General features: G+C 44.0%; 1 protein-coding gene across 3 annotated transcripts in view; it reads left to right on the top strand.

Moving 5' to 3' along the window:
• Positions 1-4406: 4406 nt before the first annotated feature.
• Positions 4407-22129, top strand: part of PDE8B (phosphodiesterase 8B) — a 276868-nt gene continuing 259145 nt past the window's right edge. For 2 of the 3 annotated variants that reach the window (XM_041752398.1, XM_041752397.1), the window contains exon 1: positions 4407-4774. In XM_041752398.1, the coding sequence (XP_041608332.1) occupies positions 4739-4774 (36 nt within the window). In that variant the 5' untranslated portion in view covers positions 4407-4738. Of the gene's footprint in view, positions 4775-6954; positions 7003-22129 lie in introns of those variants that run through there. The other variant, XM_041752396.1, reaches the window with a different exon arrangement.

Raw genomic sequence — 22129 nt, 5'->3', positions numbered from 1 at the left:
AGTCCTTTCACAGCCCAGAGAAGAGGAGAGGACAGGTAAAGAAGGGAAGCAGAGGGCCATCTAGACAAACCTCACTGACCCCAGAAAGTGGAGGAGGGTTAGTACTATTTACTTTTAACTCTTTGCAAACAAGTGGAAAATACGTGAGGAGGCTTGTTTGTCTGCTTGTGTCTGCATGTTTATTTTCTAGCGCTAGAAACCGTGAGGGTACAACAGTCTTACAGGTGGTATCAGCCACCTGCATGATCCATACTAACTCGGATCCCCCTGATTTACAAAGGTGCATGGCTGGCTTCAAAACATGGACGATTCTTTTACAAAATTGCTTCATTCCCAGAGGTTTTGTTAATTGGGACATTTCTTGTCTTTAACTTGAGTATTAGGACTCGTGATAGGAGGAAAACAAATTGGCGAGGAGGGGTGGAGTGGAGGGGGCAGCAACAGAGTGTTGGTCAGGATCTAAGGGCAATGGTTTTCTAATTTCTCTGTATCTATACTTTTATATCTATATTTTGAAAAGCCTACTAAACTTGTAGGAATTTGATCGAAATGCATTTTAATTCTTAGATAAATTTAGAAAACAGAAATATGTTTTTAAACTACTACCTCTCCCCGTCTCATTTTTTAAAGGATGAGAAACCTTCCAGCCCTGGAAAGTTTTGCTGGATGAAGTGTGAGTGCGCATGCGTGCAGAGCTGTCTTTCATTTTCTGAAAGAACTTTACTTCTGTTAGGAAGTAACTCTCCATTGAAAGTGTTGAGTTTTAATGTCCTTGCCTGGAAAAAGGCTGGAATCAACCTCTAGCTAGAGGGCAGGTTATCTTACTTGCCATCTGCTGGAGTCTCCTTCTCCAATCCTCTCAGTGTTCACCTCTTGAAGCTCCTTGAGGCTGGATCCTTAACTCTCTTGCTGAGTGCTTCTTCTCATATCTGTGTATTGATGGCTGGGTTTGTAGCTCCAACCCAAATATTTCCCACCACCTGCAGACCTGTTTCCTCTTATCAGCTAGACATCTTCCTGTGTGTTCCATGTCCTCAGACCTAACAGACTCAAACTGCTCACTTGAGGTGCTTGCACTCACCTCGCAGCACCTGTCTTAGCGGGAGGTACTGCTTCCAGGAGTCACCCACTCACAGTTCATCCATTACCAAGTCCTATTCCATTCCCAAGTATCTTTCTTGTTCTCCCCCTCCCCTCCATTCCTAAGGCCAGTGCTCTTCTTTAGGCTCTCCTTAGCAACTTCTGGATTGTTATATTACCTCTCTATTCCTCTTAGTCTTCTGAACCCCCCAAAACTTAGTGACTAATGGCCTACTGTTGACCAGAAGCCTTGCTGATAACATAAATAGTCGATTACCACAAATTTTGTCTGTTATATGTATTATATACTGTATTCTTACAATAAAGTAAGCTAGAGAAAAGGCAGTGTTAAGAAAATAATAAGGAAGAGAAAATACATTCATAGTATGCTGTACTGTACTTACTGATAAAAAATCTATGTGTAAGTGGAACCTGGCAGTTCAAACCTGTGTTTTTCAAGGGCCAACTATGAAATTGAGCAAATTTGCTTTTATTTAGAAATCCCTTGATCGATTGATAGGTATATTGGGTGTAGTGTAAGTATCAGTGAAGAGTGGGAGAGGTTCAGCTCTCAAACACACTTAAAGGAATGTATGGCAGCCACTTGACGCTGTGTCCTCTCTTCAGATACAAGGGCATCTTATCTCTAGGGGTAATGGGATGATGCTATGCCAGTTAGATGGGAGAATTACAAAAGGAGTTTAATACATGGGCTGCCAATGATGTTGATGATCATAAAGCGATGGACTTAATATCTCTAGAAATTATCAAACACTGGTAGCACCTGATTGTCCTGATCTTTCATACTGTGGCAATTACACGAGCACCAGCTTGTCAGCAACATTATCTTCAGTCTTGAATGACCGGTGACATGTTCAAAGGACCCTAAATGGTATATCCTGCTAGACTCAAATTCTGTGCCTCTGGTTTCTTCCCTTCTTCTTTTTTTTTTTTCTCGCTTTTCTTCTCTTTCTTATTTCTTTCCTTCCCTTTGTTGCAGTTCCACTTCTTGCTTTTTCTGCCTCCTGTCCTTTCCCTCTCCTTCTCCTAACTTCTTTCTTTTTCTTCCTCCCTTCTCCCTCCTCTTCTCCCTTTCTTTGAAAATCATACACCACACCATAATACCCTTAAAGGTACATGACAAGAAATGTCCAGGGGTTAAGTGTCAGGCTCGATTGTGCAGCCAGGGTGGGATAGGAAACCTTGAAACATTAGGCATCCAAAGATGCTTAAAACCCAACAAATGGGTGCAAGCCCTCCAAACTCTGGCTGATACTTTTGAGATGCCATCTGATTTTATGCAATATTTTGGGAACTGTAGACAACCTGCCGTCTCAGGCATGTGCTACATGCAGAGAGCCTGCTAGGACTTCTTGAGCAGCTCTTCTGGAAAATCCCCACATTCACAGGGGAAAATATGGTTTTTGTTTTTCTTTAATAAATAATTAGAGATTCAGAGGAGTTAGTGTCTTTGCTTTTTCTTCATTGTCTCTTTGTTATTAGTTTTTTTCTTTCCTGTTTTTCTTTTAATTTATTTCCTTTTCTTTCTGAAAATGTGTATTTTTTGCTTGGGTCAATTTACCTTGAGTTTTTCAAAGCATCTTTTTACCTGCTGGGTTATTTTTTGCCTCAGACTTTCTTCAGGTTCTTCTGTTGCTCTACCCCCACCAAATCTCAGTCTGAAATTGCTCTTTCACCTCCTGAGGTCTTTGCTGTTTTGCTTTTCCTTGTCTGGACAGGGCTTGAAAAGGAGATGAGTATGACATAATGATGGACTTCGCTGCCAATTTAAATGACCTTAGCCCTTCTACCTTTCGCCTCCCCTTTTGCCTCACTTTTTCATCTGTGGAAGGAGGAAGTGTGTTAGTTTTGCTTTTGTGCGTAACATGTTACCACAGATTTACTGGCTTAAAACAGCACACGTCTCAGTTTCTGTCAGAAGTCTGAGCATGGCTTCACTGGGTCCCCTGTGTTCACTGAGGCCGTAGTCTCATCTCACTGTTTGACTAGGGAAGAGTTCTCTTTCAAACTCTCTTGGTGGTTGCCAAGACTTAGTTCCTTTTAGTCTGTTGGACTAAGGGCCTCAGTTTCTTACTGGCTCTTGGCCAGAGGTACTCTCAGTTCCTTGCCACATGGGCCTCCTCAACGTGGCTCTTCCCTCTATCAAAGCCAGCAAGAGACAGTGTCCCAGCAGGGCTATTTAACATAAGCACTGAAGTGACATCCTGTCACCATTTGCTCCGGATGGGAAGAAAGTCACAGGGCTTCCCCCTCACTCAAGGAGAGGGTATTCCATAAAGGTATGAACACCAGGAGTTGGGGAAAACTGTTAGACTCTGTCCACACAGAGAGGAGTGCTTTTGAGGGAAAACACTTTGAGCTCCTTAGAAAAAGACTATAAAGGCTATATTCATACCGCTGTCATGCCTTATTGTTGGCCTTTATAGATTATGGCTAACTCCAAAACAATAATGTTTGTCTTTCTGTGTCCCCATGTCCTATGGACTAGTTTCATAGGATTTGTTTTCCTTTTCTGGCATTAGAAATCTCATCAGCCTGTCTGGATGAGAAAGTCAGCCGGAAGAGATTGCTGTTGTTGATCTTGGTTTTAACTGGACTGACTCAGCCCTGTGGGCAGCCGAGAAAGGGAAGGTGCTCTCTAGGTCTTTGTTAGAAATCCCTCCACCCTGAAGTTGCTAGGTATGGGGCAGGTGTGATCATAACCGCAAGCAAGAAGCCAGGCTTATTTACAGCTGGAGCATTAAAGTAGGTACAATTAATTGCTTTTAAAAAATGCCTGCAAGCTTCATAGTAGTATCTGCCCAGACCTTTGATTCCAGCTCTTCAAACAGATTGGGGGCGGGGGGCAGACGGGGGCAGCACCTTTGGCTTGGTCCACGTTTGATCCACTGCTGGTGAACTGTCTGCACTAACTGCGACTGAGGGATCATCCTACCCGCCCTCCGGCCCCCCAGCACAGACGTAACAGGGTGTCGTTTAGATATTCATTTGAATACAGGAGTTCTTCACTTTGAGGGCGAATCATATTTTATTTATTTATTTTTTATTGATTTATTCATGAGAGACACCGAGAGAGAGGCAGAGAGCCAGGCAGAGGGAGAGGCGGGCTCCAGGCGCGGAGCCCGACGCGGACTGGACCCCGGCCCCGGGGTGCCCCTGGGCCGCAGGCGGGCAGGTGCTGCAGCGCTGGGCGCGCCCGGCGTCCCGATTCATTTCCTTATGCTACGTTGGGCGTGTTAATAATGCTAAGGTCTCTGATCTTAGAATCTCTTTAAAATCGCACCATACGCGAATTTGGTGCAGAATGAGGCAAGTCGGCTTCTGCGGTGTTTTCCTGGCGGGCGCGAGCGGGAGAGAGCGGGCTGTGGGAGCCCCGGTCTCCGGCTGCGCCCGGCGGGGCCGCGCGGGCGTCCACTGCCCTCGGGCCGGGCGCGGGCCAGTTAGGGGGGCGCCAGGCCGGCTCGCAGTCGGGGCTCCGCCCCCGGGAGGGCGCTAGGACCCAGGCACCCGCCCGCCCGGGGCGCGCCCGGGGAGCGCGGGCTCTAAGAGGCTCAGGCGCCGGCGGAGGCCCCCGGACGGCCAGACCCTCAAGGGCCGCGGGGCGCGGGGCGGGGCGGCAGCCGTGCCCGCCGCCCGCATGGAGCACACGCGCTGCCCGCCGGGCGCCCGCCAGGTGAGCCCCTCGCGCGCCCCCGCCCCATTCCCGGCCTCCCGGAGGCCCGCCCGCAGCACCGTCGGCCGCCGCGCCCCCCGCCCCTGCTGCACCCCGAGCCCCCCGCGCCCCCCGCCCCTGCTGCACCCCGAGCCCCCCGCGCCCCCCGCCCCTGCTGCACCCCGAGCCCCCCGCCCCTGCTGCACCCCGAGCCCCCCCGAGCCTCCCGCCCCTGCTGCACCCCGAGTCCCCCGCGCCCCCACCCCTGCTGCACCCCGAGCCCCCCGCGCCCCCTGCCCCTGCTGCACCCCGAGCCTCCCGCCCCAGCGGCACCCCCAGCCCCCCGCGCCCCCGCCCCTGCTGCACCCCGAGCCTCTCGCCCCTGCTGCACCCCAGCCCCCCGCGCCCCCGGCCCCTGCTGCACCCCCAGACCCCCCGCGCCCCGCGCCCCCCGCCCCTGCGGCACCCCGAGCCCCCCGCGCCCCTGCCTCCCGGGAAGCCACCCCCCAGTAGCCCGGCCACCGGGAGCAAGGCAGGGGGTCCTGCGCGAGAAGCCCCCGCGCGCTCCCGCGGCGCCCCGGCCTCCGAGACGCTGGGCGCCCGCTGTCACAAGGCGGCGGCTCCGGGACGGTGCCCGCGGCCACGCACAGCGCGCCTGAGCTTCAAAGCGCCCGCCTCCGGGGTGGGGGGTGGGGGGACGGGCCGTGGGTGCCAGGACGGCGCCCGCGCCGGGCGTAGGAGGGGGCGGGTGGGAGGCGTCCGCAGGCGGGGGAGCCGCTCCGAGCCGGGGCCACCGCGGGCGCCAGGTGCCCCCCAGTGCGCCCCGTCGCCAGGACCGAGGAGGCGCGGCCAGGCTGGTGCAGGAGATGGGCGGGCGGGCGCCCGCAGGTACCCCACGACCAGCCCCGCTCGTCCTTTCGGCTTCAGAATTGGCCCAACTGGTTCAGTTTGACGCCGGTCCCCGCGGCCAAGTCGCCAACCCCAGGAAGAAAGGCCGCCGGGCAGCGGCGGCGGGCGAGGGCGGGCGGGTTGCGGGCGAGGCACCCCCGCGGCACCTGCTGCGGCCGCCCCGAGGCGTGGGGGCGCCGGCCCCGCGGGCAGCGGGTGGCACAACCTGAAGCTACACGCCCGGTACCCGCCTAGAAGAGACACTCTCCCCGACCAAAACATCGACACAGGCCGGTGGGGGCGGGGAGGCTGAGGACTCGGCCTCCGGGATGTCATCACCTGGGATGTCATCACCTGCCCCTCTGACCTCCAATGAGCTATTTTAACTTTGCTCGGTTTTCCAAGAAGCAGAAACGGGAGAATGATAATCCGGCAGCAGCGGAGAGAGCATTCACTGGGAAGCCAGTCCTGGGTTCCAGCCTTAGGGTGACACTGACCAGCTGTGAAACTTTGGGGAAGCTCCGCAAAAGCCGGGACTCAGCCCCTACAATAAGCTCAGAAAGAACCTTTAATCCTGGGGCCCACTGTAGCAGCAAGATGCCAAGCTTAGCCTACAAATGCTCACTAGTGCTTTGCATCCTGCTTTAGACTTGGTTCCCAGAGCATCCAGGGACTGAAGAGGTACTGGATCAGAATGGTGGGTGAATCGTGGGTGAATTGAATTTTAATTGCAGTCTGTTTATAGAGGCACACAAGTCTCTTAGGCTTAAGGTCTGTGGAGATAAGCCCGGTTGGTTAATACTTACAGTGCACCGGGTAGGACTTCAAATAGAAAGTCCCGTTTAAGTTAGCGTGTGGTCATGTGGAAGGCCCTTTCTGTGCATTTGAAAGACCCTTGCTGTCAGTACAGTGTTTCAGAAACCAGGAGAGGAGAAATCCCAAGCTGATCCCTCAGCGGAAGAGGGCAGGTGTGCTGCACATCTAGTGCAGGTACTTTACGTTAACCCTGATAAAAACTTTATTTACCTGGGGATGACTCAGGCCCAACTGGGATTAACTCCTCAGAAAAGCAGTTTATCGGTTTGGTAATGAAATAATGAAATTGTCTTTAGAAGCCACATTAAATATTACAACATCTAACGTTGCTAGAGTTTATTGGGATAAGCACTGCTTTAAAAAGTTTCTTTTTATTTAATTTCAGGAAGGGAAATGAGCAGAATGACTTATTATGTTTTCTTACTAGATATATATATTTTTAAAGAGGTAAAAGAAAGCATAAGCAGATACAACAGAAACTGCAAGAAACCTTGTTTTTTCCGGTTCCAGGGATGACTAGCATCTTCATTACCGTGACCATAATGGTAAATATCTGCTAAGCACTTACTATGGGCCAGGCATCCTTCTAAGCACCTGATGTACATGGTCTAATGTAATCTTATCAACACCTTTGGAAGGAAGCGCTATTATTTCTTTCAGTTTTTATAGGTGTGAGAGTGGGAACTTCTGGCCTGAGATCCTACAGCTGGTAGGTAGTAGAGTTGGATCACCTACTTGGGTTTATTTATAATGATTCAAGCAAAATGCAAGAGAGGGTTGGGAGGGCAAAAAGTGTCTACCAAATGTCAGGTACTAGATACACCTCAGTGCATGGAGATTAAGAGATCTTTCATGAGGGCTGATTTACTCTTTTTCCCTACTTTTTATCAGGATACTTCTATATAATATGATTTGGGTATTTTGTCATGTGGACCAAACATGTGAACTTTTTTTTTTTTACATGTGAACTTTTTTAACTATGTAGATTTGAGATTATGGATGAACCATAATTTATTTTACCAATTCCCGTTAAGTGGGCACTTAGATTATTTCTGTATTTTCACAATCATACATATTGCTAGCATAGTGTATCTTCTTATTTAAATATTTCTGCTCATTTGTACAGATATTTCTGGTCAGTAAATTCCTAGCGGGAGAATTGCTAGGTGAAAGAGCATGCTTACCATTTGATAAGTACTTTTTGATAGGTATTGCCAACTTGCCTTCACAAAAAGAAATATAATTTTTGGTTTGGAGTCCAGTTCTTCTGCTAACATGTTTCTGGGCTTTGGTGAGCCATGAATCTGAATGGGCCTCACCTGTATTATTTGTAAACTAGAGGTGGTTACAACTTGTTGGTTCTAAGGTTGTTTATGCAAATATGTGCAATTAGAGGTTGAACAAATGAAATCATACATATGTGAGCATTTTTACCTACAAAAACAAAAATGTAATATGGTTTCACCTAATGGCACATGAAGTCCTCATGTTTTTGGTAGTCTGTCTTTTCTGAGGCTGTATGAGGGGAGGGGAGGCTAGCCTATGCTGCAATCACAAGTTAACCCTGAAACCTCGGTGGCTTAAAAAAAAAAAGTTTATTTCTTATATTATATGACCAAAGCAGGTTAACAGAGTGCTCGGCCCCACATAGTCACTGAGGGAGCAATGCCGACAGGAGCTTTGTCATCTGATAACTGTGTTATCTAGAACATACTGTCTTCCTGGTCCCAGGGCAATAGAGGAGGAGAAGGACCATGAGTAATTAACACCTGCCGTTAAGGGCCTCAGCCCAGGAATGAAGCGTTTTTCTTTTATTTATGGTCCTTTGGTCACAACTAGTCACAGGGACCTCACCCCAATGGAGGGAGGGTAGAAAATGTTTTCCTATGTCCAGAAAGAGGAAAGGGTATGATAAATACCTAGAATTGTGTATTAGTTTGCTAGAGCTGTCATGACAAAGTACCACAGGCTGTGTGGCTTAAACAACAGAAATTAATTTTCTTACAGTTCCGGAGGCCACAAGGTCTACATCAAGATGTCAGCAGGGTTGATTTCTTCTGAGGGTCTCTCTCCTTGGCTTGTAGGTGGCCACCGTAGAGGAGGAAAATAATTTTCACTCTGTCTTTTTAGGTTCTTGGCGGAGACCCTGCCCCCTGAATTAAAAAAAACAAATCTACAGCAGAAAAACCCGTTTTTAATCATGTGCACATACTTACGCACATCCCGAGGCCCCACAAAGATACGAGACTTGTCAAAAGGTGGCCACGTGATTGCAGCTTATATAGTATCCTGAGTTTAAGGAAAGGGAAAGGAGTCTGGGGTTTCCAAGGGGAAAAGGCAATTCAAGGGAAGGTAAGAAAAGTGGTTGTTTGGTAAACAAAGGTTGCCCTGCAGATAAGTCTTTCAGAGGAAAGTTCTCTCCGGTAGTAGCTTTCTTCCTGGTACAAGATCCCTTTCTCATGTAAATTCCCCGTACAAAAGGCTAACTGCTACTCTGTTTTCAGACCTTCTTTTGTGTCTGCAGTTCCTTAAGAAATAATCTGCTCAAAATAATCCTTATGCTAAAGAGGCGTATTTTGGGGTAGCGCATTCTGCTCCCTTTCACCATCTTTTCCCTACATCTTCACTTGATCTTCTGTGTGTCTGTGTCACAATCTCTTAAAAAATTTTTTTTAAAAGATTTATTCATTTGAGAGAGGAAGGTAGAGAGAGCAAGCAGGTGCATGTGCGCAGGGGGAGGGGCAGAGGGATAGAAGACAGAGAATCTCAAGAGCTCTCCCACTAAGCACAGGACTTAATGTAGGACTTGATCTCAACACCCTGAGACCCTGACCTGAGCCGAAATCAAGCATCCAATGCTTAATCAAGTGGCACCCCCCAGAATTTCTTTTTGTAAGGGCATCAATGTTCTGTATTGGGATCCAGCCTAATAAACTGGGTTAATGTTGATGATCTCTAAAGGCCCATCGAAATATGGTTACGTTCTGTGGCGGGGGAAGGGCACTAGGAATTCAACATAATTCAACCTATGGGGAAACAAGTCAGCCCATAATCCACTGTCTCGGTCACTGTGGCCCATTCTGAGGTGCAGTCACCCTGTTTTTGCTTGAGGAGGCCGGAGTGTTTCTGAAGCCACATCACAGAGCCACCTGTCTCTCCACTTCTCATCCTTGCCTACTGACCAACCCAAAGTGTTGTTTTTCTGAATTCCCTGGGCATTGTTTTAAAGTGACCCCGTGTGACTACTTGCATCAAGTAACCTTTTGCTAGTGACGCTGGATTTAACGTGAGACAGTGGCTGTGGGTGAGGTGATGAGCACGGTGGTTGAAAGCCTGAATCCTGAAGTCGGCTGCCTGAGCCCTAATCCCAGGCTGCCCCTTACCAGCAATGTTCCCTCGCCTGTAAAATGGGAAGAATTGTACTTATAGGGTTAGCGGGGGAACTAGTGAGCTAAAATATGTGAGTGTGTGGCACATACCAGGGGGTCAAAGTAGTGGCCTCTATTCTGTGTGACTTCAGGGGTTTCTGGAGCCCTTCAGGCACCATGTGATGTCTCCGACTGCACCCTCAGGGCACAGACAAGCCAGAGGGCCTGCTGCTTGAGCTCTGGGGCTTCCAGGGAGGCATGTATGCCTCAGGAGGAGAGTGATCATGTGACCACCGTAAACCTCCCAATAGCTCACACACGTTTAGGTCACACAGGTTCACAGTTAGATCTGTGAACTGAAAGGGAACACGAGGGACTATCCCCTTAAGTCGCCCTTTATTCTCCACATTTCTGTCGAGGCAATTCTCCCCTAGTTGCCTCAAACTGTTAAAGCAGTATGTAAAAGCAGCACTTTGGTTTTTCTGAGACGTTCCCTTTCCCATTCTACTGGCCCCAGAATCAGGGGGTGTCTTTCTGTCAGTGCCTGAGAGCCAGGCCTGGAACCTTTGCCCAGTGACGGGCCTGGAAGGACAGTTGCCGACTTTCCTTCTGACAGCATCTTTCCCTTGGAAACATTAGGAGTTATGATAAGCGTGGATTGCTCTACTGCTGGGGTGGATGATCTGTATTGATTATTGAAACTCTAGATTCCTGGGCCTGCACCAGGGGTGGGAGAGCCTGGAGCCGTTGTGGGCTCTGGGCCCGCAGGCCTGGAGCAGTACACAAGCCAGTAGGAGACCAGGACAGTGGCTTTTCTCAGACAAGGTGAGCCACGCACTCTTCCTAGCCAGCGTGTGCATTCCCCACGTGGTGCATGGAGGCCAAGACTCTGCATCGGGGGTAGCTGCCAGCCTTGCCATGAGGTAGCAGACACTGTCACCCTGTATTTCCTGTTCTGAAGCCCTGTGTGTCAATTAGCAGTCTGAGTCTGTGACCGCCATCCCTGGAGGGTGGGGGTGGGAGTCTCAGCACCTTCTAAATTGCTGTGGGCCGGGCAACAGTTGTGATGTGCTTGTCATCACCTGCAGATGTATTTACTCAGTTTTAACTTCTGATATTTTCAACTTTTCGGTTCAGGTGGGTGGATTGTTGATAATCCACAGGTTGAGTTTAATTGCTGATTAAGATGACTTCAAAAAGGTTACACTGTGATTCAGCACTGAAACAAAAAGTTACTGTTTACACAGCTACACAGGTAGTCAAGGAAATAGAGAATAGGGTATAAATTTGATATTGATAAAGCAAATGTTTGTCATTGGAGGATGATGCAGTTTCAGCTTTGTTTTGTTTGTTTTTGTAAAGTAGCAGCCAAGGGTGTTCAGTAAAGAAAAGATAACCCCAATACAGAAAGCTAGATTTATGCTTTGTTATTGAGATACGTGCCGAAGGATTACCTATCACATGTCAAATAACTAAACTAAAGGCAGGAGAAATGACCTAATCCATCAGTATAGATGAAGACATTCAAAACTGTGAGAGGCTAGTGGGACCAACTGTATCTTCTAGTACTGTCATTAGACCATCATGTCATAGTTTAATGGGCAGCATGTTTTTCTTAGTGGCACGCAAAGTGATGATGTTTTGTGTAATCACAGATGTCTCAGTTTGGTGAAATGAGGGCTGAGAGAATCAACATCTTGTCATGCTGGACCAGCCTGGTCAGTCCACTGGTGAGAAGCGCCGGTGGAGAGCGTAGCTCTCAGGAGGAGGGACGGGGTGCTCAGAGACCACTGCATCATGGGCCCCTACCTGCCTCACAGACATACATGTTCTCTCTGACCTGGTCCAGGTGTAGCTAGCCCTCCTGTTCCTTCCCCAAGCCCTGTGTGTAGGGACACATGCTTGGTCGCAGGCCTTTTCTCTGTCTCTGTCCATGCAGGATCTGGAGGTCGGTAAGAGCTGTGAGCAGCAGGGGAGGATGCAGACTGCCAGGGTGGTCCCTTCTTCCCTGTAACTTCTCCTCTGTAGAAGGGGCAGGTTTCCATTGCTCGTGCAACAAGTAACTACTGAGCATCCAACATGTGCCAGACAGTTTTCTCTTCTTGGAACTTACTCTCTGGTGTGGGGAGAAGATAAAGAATGAAAATTAGAGAGAAAGAAGGTCAGCTGGCCATCTGTGCTAGGGAGAAAGCCCCCTAGGGAGAAACTAGGGAAAGATAGGGAGAAAGGTAAAGCAGGAAAGGGCGATACGGACTCCCCAGGATGGGCCAGGGAATGCTTCTTTGCTAAATCAGGTGGTCAGAGAAGGCTTCCCTGGAAAAGGGAACATTTGAGCTGAGGCCCGAAGGAAGCCATGTGGCTAGTTAAAAAGCACATTCCAAGTGGGAGGAATAGCAGATGCAAAGACCCTGCATGTTCAAGAGATCAAGGTGCAGCAAGAAGGCCAGTGTGGCAAGGAGGGCATGAGCAAGGGGATGGCAGTAGAGACCAAGGCCAGCCAGGTCATGGAGGCCTGACATTTGAGACCTGCTATAAAGACCTAGCGAGAGGGGAGTGATGGAATCTGACTTCAACTGGTGGTGGTGGGGGATCCCCCAAACCACTGCCTCACTGAGAAGAGCCCGAGGGGAGTCAGGATGAAGCTAAGGCACCTGCTAGGAGGCATCACAATATCCAGGTGAGAGATGTGGTGGCTCAGACCTACATGATAGCAGTGAAGATGGGGAATGATGGTCAGATTCTGAATTAAGTTTTAAATAAAATTAACAAGATTTGCAGACAGATAGGAGATGGAGTGAGAAAGACTCTAAGATAACTGTAGGATATCCCTTAGACCCCTTGCACCACTAACATGGTGTCAGTTTTTGTCATAAGTCTTTAGTCTTTGCTTCCTGGCCCCTGTCCTTTTGTATTCTAATGCATTTTTCATGAATTTAACTCTGATGATTGGGGCTGATATTGAGAGTGACCATGGTCTGGCTAAGTTCTTGCCCTTGGTTTTCCTGGAAGAGAGAGCCTTCAAGGGAGATACGAGGCTAGGCATTGATTGTGACGGCTCTTCTCAATAAGCCAAGGTCAGAATAAAGGCTCACCTCCCCTTAGAAGCCTTTCTTAATACCAGATTTGAATTCCCCTAAGATAGTTTTAAAGGAGAAGGATGGATCATAGTTTGTCAGCTAAAAATTATTGCTCTTGATAACTGAACCATGATCAGTGGAAAGATGAGAACCAATGGAATCACTGGTTTCAGAAATTCATTTAATAAATGAGATGGTAGAGAAAAAAAAAGAGAGAAGCCCACAATTTATGGTTTTTGTGCCAGTGCCAAGTGAGGCTCAACAAAAAGCCAAGAGAAAGCAATTCTTTCACTAATATCAGATCTGACACACAACTGGGATGTGACCGAGATGCTCCTACAGTCTGTCTCCTCTTGCTTGGCCCCAAAAATGTCCGTCTTAGTTTAGGTTTTAGTGGTTGCTCTTACAGGCCTGAAAGTTGTGTTCCCATCATCACTTCAGGTCTAACACATTAACCAGCTCTCTGATATGTTGGCTACCTGTTGGTGAAGACCTTTTATGGAATTAAAGCAAATGCTGATCTCTCAATATGTATTCTAGAAAAGCTTCAGTGAGCGGAAGATATAACAGTCCTAAGAATAATATGATTAGTAAGGAATGATGAGTTTAATTATTGTCTTATGCTTGATGCTCAGGTGTGTTACTCGGGCTGCTGTAACAAAATATTGCAGGCTGGGTGGCTAGAACACAGATATTTACTTTCTCACATTTCTGAAAGCTAGAAGCCCCAGATCAAGGTGACTTTAGGGTTGGTTTCTGTGAGACTGCTTTTCATGGCTTGTGAGTGGCTGCCTTCTCACTGTGTCCTCTCATGGTATCTTCTCTGTGTGCTCAAGACCGCAAGAAACAACTAGTGTTGGTGAGGATGGGGAGAAAAGGAACCCTCTTGCACTGTTGGTAGGAATGCAAATTGGTGCAGCCATTATGAAAAACTATATGGGGGGGGGGGTTCCTCATTTTATAAGAACACCAGTACTATTGGGCCCTTATGACCACATTTAGCCTTAATCACCTCCCTAAAAGTCCTATTTCAAAATACAGCCACATTGGAGGTTAAGGCTACAACTTAAGAATTTTGGGCAGCCCAGGAGGCTCAGCGGTTTAGCGCCGCCTTCGGCCTAGGGCCTGATCCTGGAGTCCTGGGATCGAGTCCTGCATCTGGCTCCCTGCATGGAGCCTGCTTCTTCTCCTTCTGCCTGTGTCTCTGCCTCTCTCTCTGTGTCTCTCATGAATAAATAAATAAAATCTTTAAAAAAAAAAGAATTTTGGAGGACATATTGCAGTTCATAATATCAGGCAAATGCTGAAAATTAAAAAAAGCTTTAGGTATTATTTATATACAATAAAATATACACCATAAAATTTTTAAAATTTTAATTCCAGTGTAGTTAACATATGGTACTGTATTAGTTTCAGGTGTAAAATATAGTGATTTAACAATTCCTCACATCAACCAGTGCTCATCGCAAGTGCACTCCTTAATCCCCATCACCTATTTCACTAACCCCCTCACCCACCTCCCTTCTGGTTACCATCAGTTTGTTCTTTATAGTTCAGAATCTGTTTCTTGGTTTCTATCTTTCTCTCTCTTTTTCCTTTGTTCACTTGTTTTGTTTTTTAAATTCCACATATGAGTGAAATCATATGGTATTTGGGTTTCTCTGCCTTGTTTCACTTAACATAATACTCTCTAGCTCCGTCCATGTCATTGCAAAGGACAAGATTTCATTCTTTTTTATGGCTGAGTAATATTCCATGATATATCTATATAGATATAGATATAGATCACTTTGAAATAGCGTTTTTGTATCCTTTTAGTAGATACCTAGTATCTACTACTAGACAAATAAGCCAAATGCTCACTAGCAGGTGAATAAAAACAAGACAAACAAGCCAAATGCTCACTAGCAGGTGAATAAAAAAGTAGTAGTATCTACTACTAGAGACCTAGTAGTGCAATTGCTGGATCATAGAATACTTCTATTTTTAACTTTTTGAGGAGCCTCCATATAGTTCTCCACAATGGCTATACCAATTTGCAATCCCACCAACAGTGCAAGAGGGTTCCTTTTTTCTACATCTTCACCAACACTTGTTGTTTCTTGTGGCTTTGATTTTAGCTCTTCTGACAGGTGTGAGTTGATACCTCATTGGAGTTTTGATTTGTATTTCCCTGATGATGAGTGATGTTGAGCATCTTTTCATGTATCTGTTGGCCACCTGGATGTCTTCTTTGTTCTTCTTCTGTCCATGTCTTCTGACCATTTTTAATTGGATTGTTTTGGGAAGTGTTGAGTTTTATAATTTCTTTATATATTTTGGATATAAAGGCAACCCTTTATCAGATATGCTGATTTGCAAATATCTTTGCCCATTCAGTAGTTTGCCTTTTAGTTTTGTTGATTCTTTTGCTGTACAGAAGTTTTTTATTTTGATGCAGTCCCAGTAGTTTATTTTTGCTTTTATTTTCCTTGCCTCAGGAGACATATCTAGAAAAAAGTTGCTACAGTCAGTTTCAGAGAAATTACTGCCTGTGCTCTCTTCTAGGATTTTTATGGTTTCAGGTCTCACACTTAGGTCTTTAATCCATTAAAAAAATTTTTTTTTTTTGTATGGTGTAAGAAAGTGGCTCAGTTTTCCCAACACCATTTGTTGAAGAGACATTGCCTATTCTTGCCTCCTTTGTGGAAAATGAATTGACCATATAACTGGGTTTATTTCTGGGATCTATATTCTGTTCTATTGATTTGTGTGTCTGGTTTTTTTTTGTGTGTGTGTGTGCCAGTACCATACTGTATTGATTACTACAGCTTTGTAGTATAATTTGAAATCTGGAATTGTGGTACTTGCAGCTCTGTTTTTCTTTTTCAACATTGCTTTGGCTATTCAGGTTCTTTTGTGCTTCCATTAAATTTTAGGACTGTTTGTTTTAGTTCTGTGAAAAATACTGTTGGTGTTTTAATAGGGGTTGCATTAAATGTATAGACTGCTTTGAGTATTAAGGACATTTTAACAATATCTTGTTCTAATACATAAGCTTGGAATATTTTTCCATTTGTTTGTGTCATCTTCAATTTCTTTAATTAGAGTTTTATACTTTTCAGTGTACAAATCTTTCACCTCCTTGATTAAGTTTATTCCTAGGTATTTTATTATTTTTGGTACAATCATAAATGGAATTGTTTTCTTAATTTCTCTTTCTGCTGCTTCATTATTAGTGTAACATATATACTTTTAAAGTGTATATCTTGATAAAGTATATAATCACATAGTATGTCCATATATTTGCTACCACAATCTAGATATAGAACAGTTCTATCGCCTTATACCCCTTCCCAGTCAATTCTCAGCGCCAACCATAGTCCCCAACTAGTCACTAATATTTTTATTCCAATAGGCTAGATTTATCTTTTTTAGAGTTTCATATCAGTGAAATCATACATGTAGCCCTTAGTGTCTGTTTTCTTGTATCTCCTTTAATGATTTTGAGATTTCCCCCATTATTATTTGTATTAGTAGTTTGTCATATTTTATCATTGAATAGTATTCTATTTTATGGATGTATCACAATGTTTTTATTCACCTGCTAGTGAGCATTTTGCTTGTTTCCATTTTTTGGCTGTTATTTAAAAAGCTGCTATGGACAAATCTGGGGGCATGTGTTTTCATTTCTCTGGGGTGGATGCCCAGAATGAAATGTCATGATTGTATGGTAAGTGTATGTTTAATAAGAAATTGTCAGATTGTTTTCCAGAAATGATTTCACTAATTTACACTTCCATCAGCAATGTATGAAAGTTCCAGTTGCTCGACATCCTTGTTAACTAACCTGATGTGGTCAGTATTTTACTTTTTAGCCATTTTAGTGAATGTATAGTGATATCTCATTGTGGTTTCATTTGCATTTCACTGATGACTAATGATGATGCACATTTTTTTCATGTCCTTTTTGTCCTTTTAGTGTCTTAAATTGTGAAGTGTCTATTCCAAATTTTTGATCCAATTTTTTAAACAGAGAGAGAGTATGAGTTGGGAAGGGTGTATGGAGTGAAGGCAAAGGGGCAGAGGGAAAGGGAGAAGCAGGCTTTCTGCTATCCCAGGGTCCTGGGGTCATGACCTGAGCCCAAGACAGATGCTTACTTAACCGACTCAGCGAGCCAGGTGCCCATTGACCCATTTTTAAATTAAGTATTCTGATTATTGACTGTGAGACTTCTTCACATATTCTGGATAAAAGTCTTTGGTTTTGTTTTTTTAAAGATTTATTTATTTATTCATGAGAGACACAGAGAGAGACAGAGACATAGACAGAGGGAGATGCAGGCTCCTCGCAGGGAGCCCAATGCGGGACTCAATCCCGGATCCCGGAATCACACCCTGAGTCCAAGGCAGAAGCTCAACCACTGAGCCACCCAGGCGTCCCTAAGTCTTTTATTTTTTTCCTAAGTCTTTGAATATATTATATTTCTCCCAGCCTGTGGCTTGCCTTTTTATTTTTTTAAAGTTATCTTTAAAGGAGAAGACTTTTTAAAAGTTTGATGAATTCCAACCTATGAATTTTTTTTCTTTTATGATTCGTGTTTTTTACATTCTTTCAAAGAAATCTTTGCATACCTCAAATTCATAAAGATTTTTCCCCAGTTTACCTCTAGAAGTCTTTTAGTTTTAGCTCCTTAAGTTCTCAGATCCATTTCAAGTTATATTTGTGTATGGTGAGAGATAATGGCATAGTGTTATTTGTTCTTGGCATATAGATGTCCAGTCTTCCACCACCATTTGTTGAAGAAACTATACTTTCTCCATTAATATCTTGGCACTTTGATAGAGAATTAATTAACCCTAAAATTGTTAGTCTATGTCTGGACATTACTTTATTCCATTGAACTCTCTATTCCTTCGTGTATGATGTAAGAATCTTATCTTATACTTCTATGTACTCCCTCCCATCCTTATACTATTTTTGGCATTAGTTTTATCTCTATATATTTTATAAATACCTCAATACAGGGGCACCTGTGTAGCTCAGTCAGTTGACTGTCTGACTCTTGATTTCAGCTTTGTGAGATCTCAGGATTGTGAGATTGAGCCTTGCATCAGGCTCTGCACTGGGTGTGGAACCTGCTTGGGATTGTCTTTCCTCCTCTCCTTCTGCATCCCCCCTCCTTCTTTAAAAACAAAACAAAGCAAAAAAGCCACAATACTTTGTTATTAATTTTGTTATGAAGTTAATTATCTTTTAAAAGGAATAAAAAGTCTCCATATATACCTTCATATTTATTATTTTAATGCTTTTCAGTCATTTGGATATAGTCACATTTCTAACTTGTATCATTTTCCTTCCATCTGAAGCATTTTTAGAACTTTTCTTATAGTAAATGATTGCTAGTAATGAATTCTCTCAATTTTTTATTTGTCTGAGAAAGTCTTCATTTACTTTCATTTTTTGAAAGATTTTTCCTGTATATAGGTTGACAGTTTCATTTTATAGTACTTTGAAGATTTCTCTCTTTTTAATTCTGGCTTTCTAAGTTTCTTTTTTTAAAAAATATTTTATTTATTTGAGAGAGTGACAGAAAGAGAGCACGAGCCTGAGGGAATGGGGAGGGGCAGAGGGAGAAGCAGGCTCCCTGCTCAGCAGAGCTCGATCCCAGGACCCCAGGATCATGACCCTAGCCGAAGGCAGATACTTAACCTACTGAGCCACCCAAGTGCCCCTGACATTCATAGTTTCTTATGAGAAAAGTCTGGTATTCTTATCTCTGTACTTAAACTATGTCCTATTTCTTTGGATCCTTTTAAGATTTTCTTTTTATCAGTGTTTTCAGAAATTATATTCTATTTTGTCTTGGTGTGATGTGCTTTTAGTTTATCCAGCTTGAGTTTTGCTGAATTTCTTAGATTTGTGCATCACTGAGGCTCTGTTAGTCTTTCTTTAGCTTTTTCTCCCACTTTAATTTGAATAGTTTACTTAACATGTCTTCTAGTTCACCAATCTTTTCTTTTTCAACGTCTAATATGCTCTTAGTCCTAGTCAGTGACTATTGTCTATTTCATTTCAGAACTCATCTTTTTCATTTCTAGAGGCTCTATTTAAAAAATCGTCTGTTTTTCCTCTCACAGTGTTCATGTTTTCCTTTCAATACTCGAATAATGCATATCGTTTTTATCTGCGAATTTCTTATTTCTACTTCCACTAGGTAATCTTTCATTGGATTTTTCTGCTTGTTGGCATAACCAGTAATTTTGAATGTATGCTATGCATTTGGAGTATTACATCGTTGTGTTTAGATTTTGTTTCTTTGAAGAATGTTGGATTTTGTTCTGGGAGAGAACTAAGTTAATTTGGTTCAATACGATCCTTTCAAGGCTTATTTTTAAACTTCTAAAGGTAGGTCTGGAATAGTCTTTTCTCTAAGTATTCTTTAGCCTTACTCTTAAGGCATGGCCCACTGGGTTCTCTACTGAATGCCCTGAGTGATCAACAAGAACTCTCCACTCTGGCTGGTGAGATCTTGATGGCTCTTACTTCATTGTGAGCATCGTGAAGTGTTTGGCTTATAGCTTTCCAGTCACTCTCTTCCTGGTGTGTGGAATTTCATCCTATTCATGCATGTCTTAATATTTAGTAAACTTTCACATGTTCCTCAGAGTGCCTTGTAAGTACAGCTTCCTCTCTCTGAAACTCTTTTTTTTTTTTTTTTTTGAGGTATTAAGGAACTATATTTAGGACATAAAGCAGGTTTTACAAATACTACAAAAAAAGCAGCTTGGACATGAAAACCCTAAGAAGAAAATAATTATCCGTGAGGAACTGGAACACAGGACACAGAGGATGCACATTGTGGGACGCTCCCCAGTATGCTCACCACCCCGCGGCTGTCACTGGAGCGCACACCGCAAGGTCGCTTAGACTTCAGGGCGTCAACGTCCGCCACCTCCCTCATCCCTAACACATGCCAACACTAAAGTTTTTACATCCTGCGGCTGCCCTGTCATCTAGAATGCCCACTTCCCCTCCCCCCCAAACAAAACATTTTCACAGAACTTTTTAAAATTGGTTTGTATTTGTTACAACCTCTTAAAGCAGAATGTGACTTGAGCACTACACATTTCCACTCACAAAACTTGTGGAGTTACTTCTTGAACAGCTTTACAACACGCCTAAGGAGGCTTAGAATTTCGCTACTCTAGTACTAGAGTCACATACACCTAGTCACATACACCTTTCCAGACTCTGATTTCTGTCACTGCAGCTTAGCAAAACCCCTGGACCCTGCCTGGGATTTCTTCCCTGCTCCAAGGTGTGGAATGCACCTCCAGGGTGAAAGCTGAGGTAATATTTTATCTCATCTATTTCTCTTCTTTCAGGGTATACAGTCTTGAGTGACCTATTGTCCAATGTCTGAATATAGTTGTTTCATATGTTGTATCTAATTTTCTAGTTGTTAGTGGAAGGAAGGTAAATTTTGGGTCCCTGTTTCTTCATCATGGCCAGAAATAAGTCCATTCTACAAATATTTATTCATCATCCTACACAAAAGTTGTTGCTATTAAATTTGAAGATATAATCTGAGATGTTTTGTGTTCTTTTTTCTTCTTCCATAATTAAAGAAAGAAACTATTGATTTTTTCAAATAAATTTAAAGAACTGCACTGCATGGTTTGTGTTTATTATTGCAGAACTGTCTGTATTCCCACAATGATTCCTATGCCTTATTCTCTTTTCCCACATACCCACTCCAACTGGGACTCACGTGGCTTTTTGATATAGTATTTTGTTTATGAAATGGCTCTCAGACCTTTTCCCAGTGAATTTCTAAGCCGCTCATGGTTGGAGTTCAAAGAAGGGCCATTCAAGGCTTGCTTTTTATATTTTCCAAGATGCAGATAACTTGTAGATGTGGCATCTCTAACGCATTGTTATATATGTTTTTCTAAAGAGATTTTCTTTATTTATTCATGAGAGACACACAGAGAAAGGCAGAGACAGAAGCAGGTTCCCCATGGGGACCCCAATGCAGGACTCGATCCCAGGACCTTGGGATCATGCCCTGAGCCAAAGGCGCACACTTAGCTGCTGAGCCACCCAGGAGTCCCTATATATGTTTTAAACCACTGTATGTGCAGGAGAAACAGAAGATTTTAAATGTATAATTAATGCAGATATTTATGCCATCTGAATTGTATTGGGCTATGAATTTCTCATAGAACTTTCTGCACTTGAATGGTTAACATGCCTTATAAATGTATGGACTTTGTGGCTGGCCTCCAGCTTTCACAAAATGTTAAGAGAAGGAAAATCTTAAATACCGGCTTGATTTCTTAATTTAACAAGAGACAATTCTTATACTACATTTTCCCTAACATGTCATTTTCATTTCTAAAATCTAGAATGGTTTTTTTTTCTTTTTATGCTGATGTTTATGTTGGTAATTTTAAAAAGTCCTCCATTAAGAAGGATCTAAACCTAATCTCCTGGATCTCTGTGAGAAATGCAGTATATATAGCCTTAGCCATATATATTTTTGCAAAGGGTTACGTAGGATTTTTATAACCTATAAAAGTTTGATGGCTCCCTGCTCAGGAGAAAGCAAGTGATTACTCAGCCATGCTAGGTGGGAGGTTCAGGTTAATATAAACAGAGAGGAGATGCTGAGAGATTTTATATGGAAAGGGTAAAAGAAGAGAAGCATACAGAGATACATCATACATGCAGAGATTTTATACAAAGAGAGAACATATAAAGTACAAGACTGTTACATGGTATGCTTCCTCCCAAGTGGTGAGCATTTCCATCATTATTATTCAACCAATGTTCTGAAAATAATTTTATCTGCTTTGTGTACTTATAGTAGACTCTCTCCTTTCCCTGGCTCCCCAGGCCACTGCTTCCTGGAACTTTATTTAGTCCTCCTAAAAGTTAATGGACTTTTGTCATCCTAGGCTTGACTGCTGTATACTAAGAAAAAAAAATCACTCTACTGAAAATTACGTACTTCTGCTGGTGTGTATTTAAGCATTCAGTTTACTTCTGCAAGTAGCCCCCCACCCCTCCTCCCATGGCCCAGGGGAGGTGAGGACATTGAAGTCATGTCCTTAAAAGTCCCTGGCTCAGAGGGACCTCCTTGAGATCTGCAATCTTACAGTTCTTATCAGTTTGTGGCCGATAGTGCTTTGTGACATTCCTCTGTGGAACAAAGATTCAGGTTTAAATACAAGTTATATTA

Source organism: Vulpes lagopus, chromosome 4 (genome assembly GCF_018345385.1).
Source record: "Vulpes lagopus strain Blue_001 chromosome 4, ASM1834538v1, whole genome shotgun sequence".
Taxonomy (NCBI): Eukaryota; Metazoa; Chordata; class Mammalia; order Carnivora; family Canidae; genus Vulpes; species Vulpes lagopus.
The sequence above is the reverse complement of the archived record's forward strand: the minus strand, read 5'-3'. Positions and strand labels throughout refer to the sequence as shown.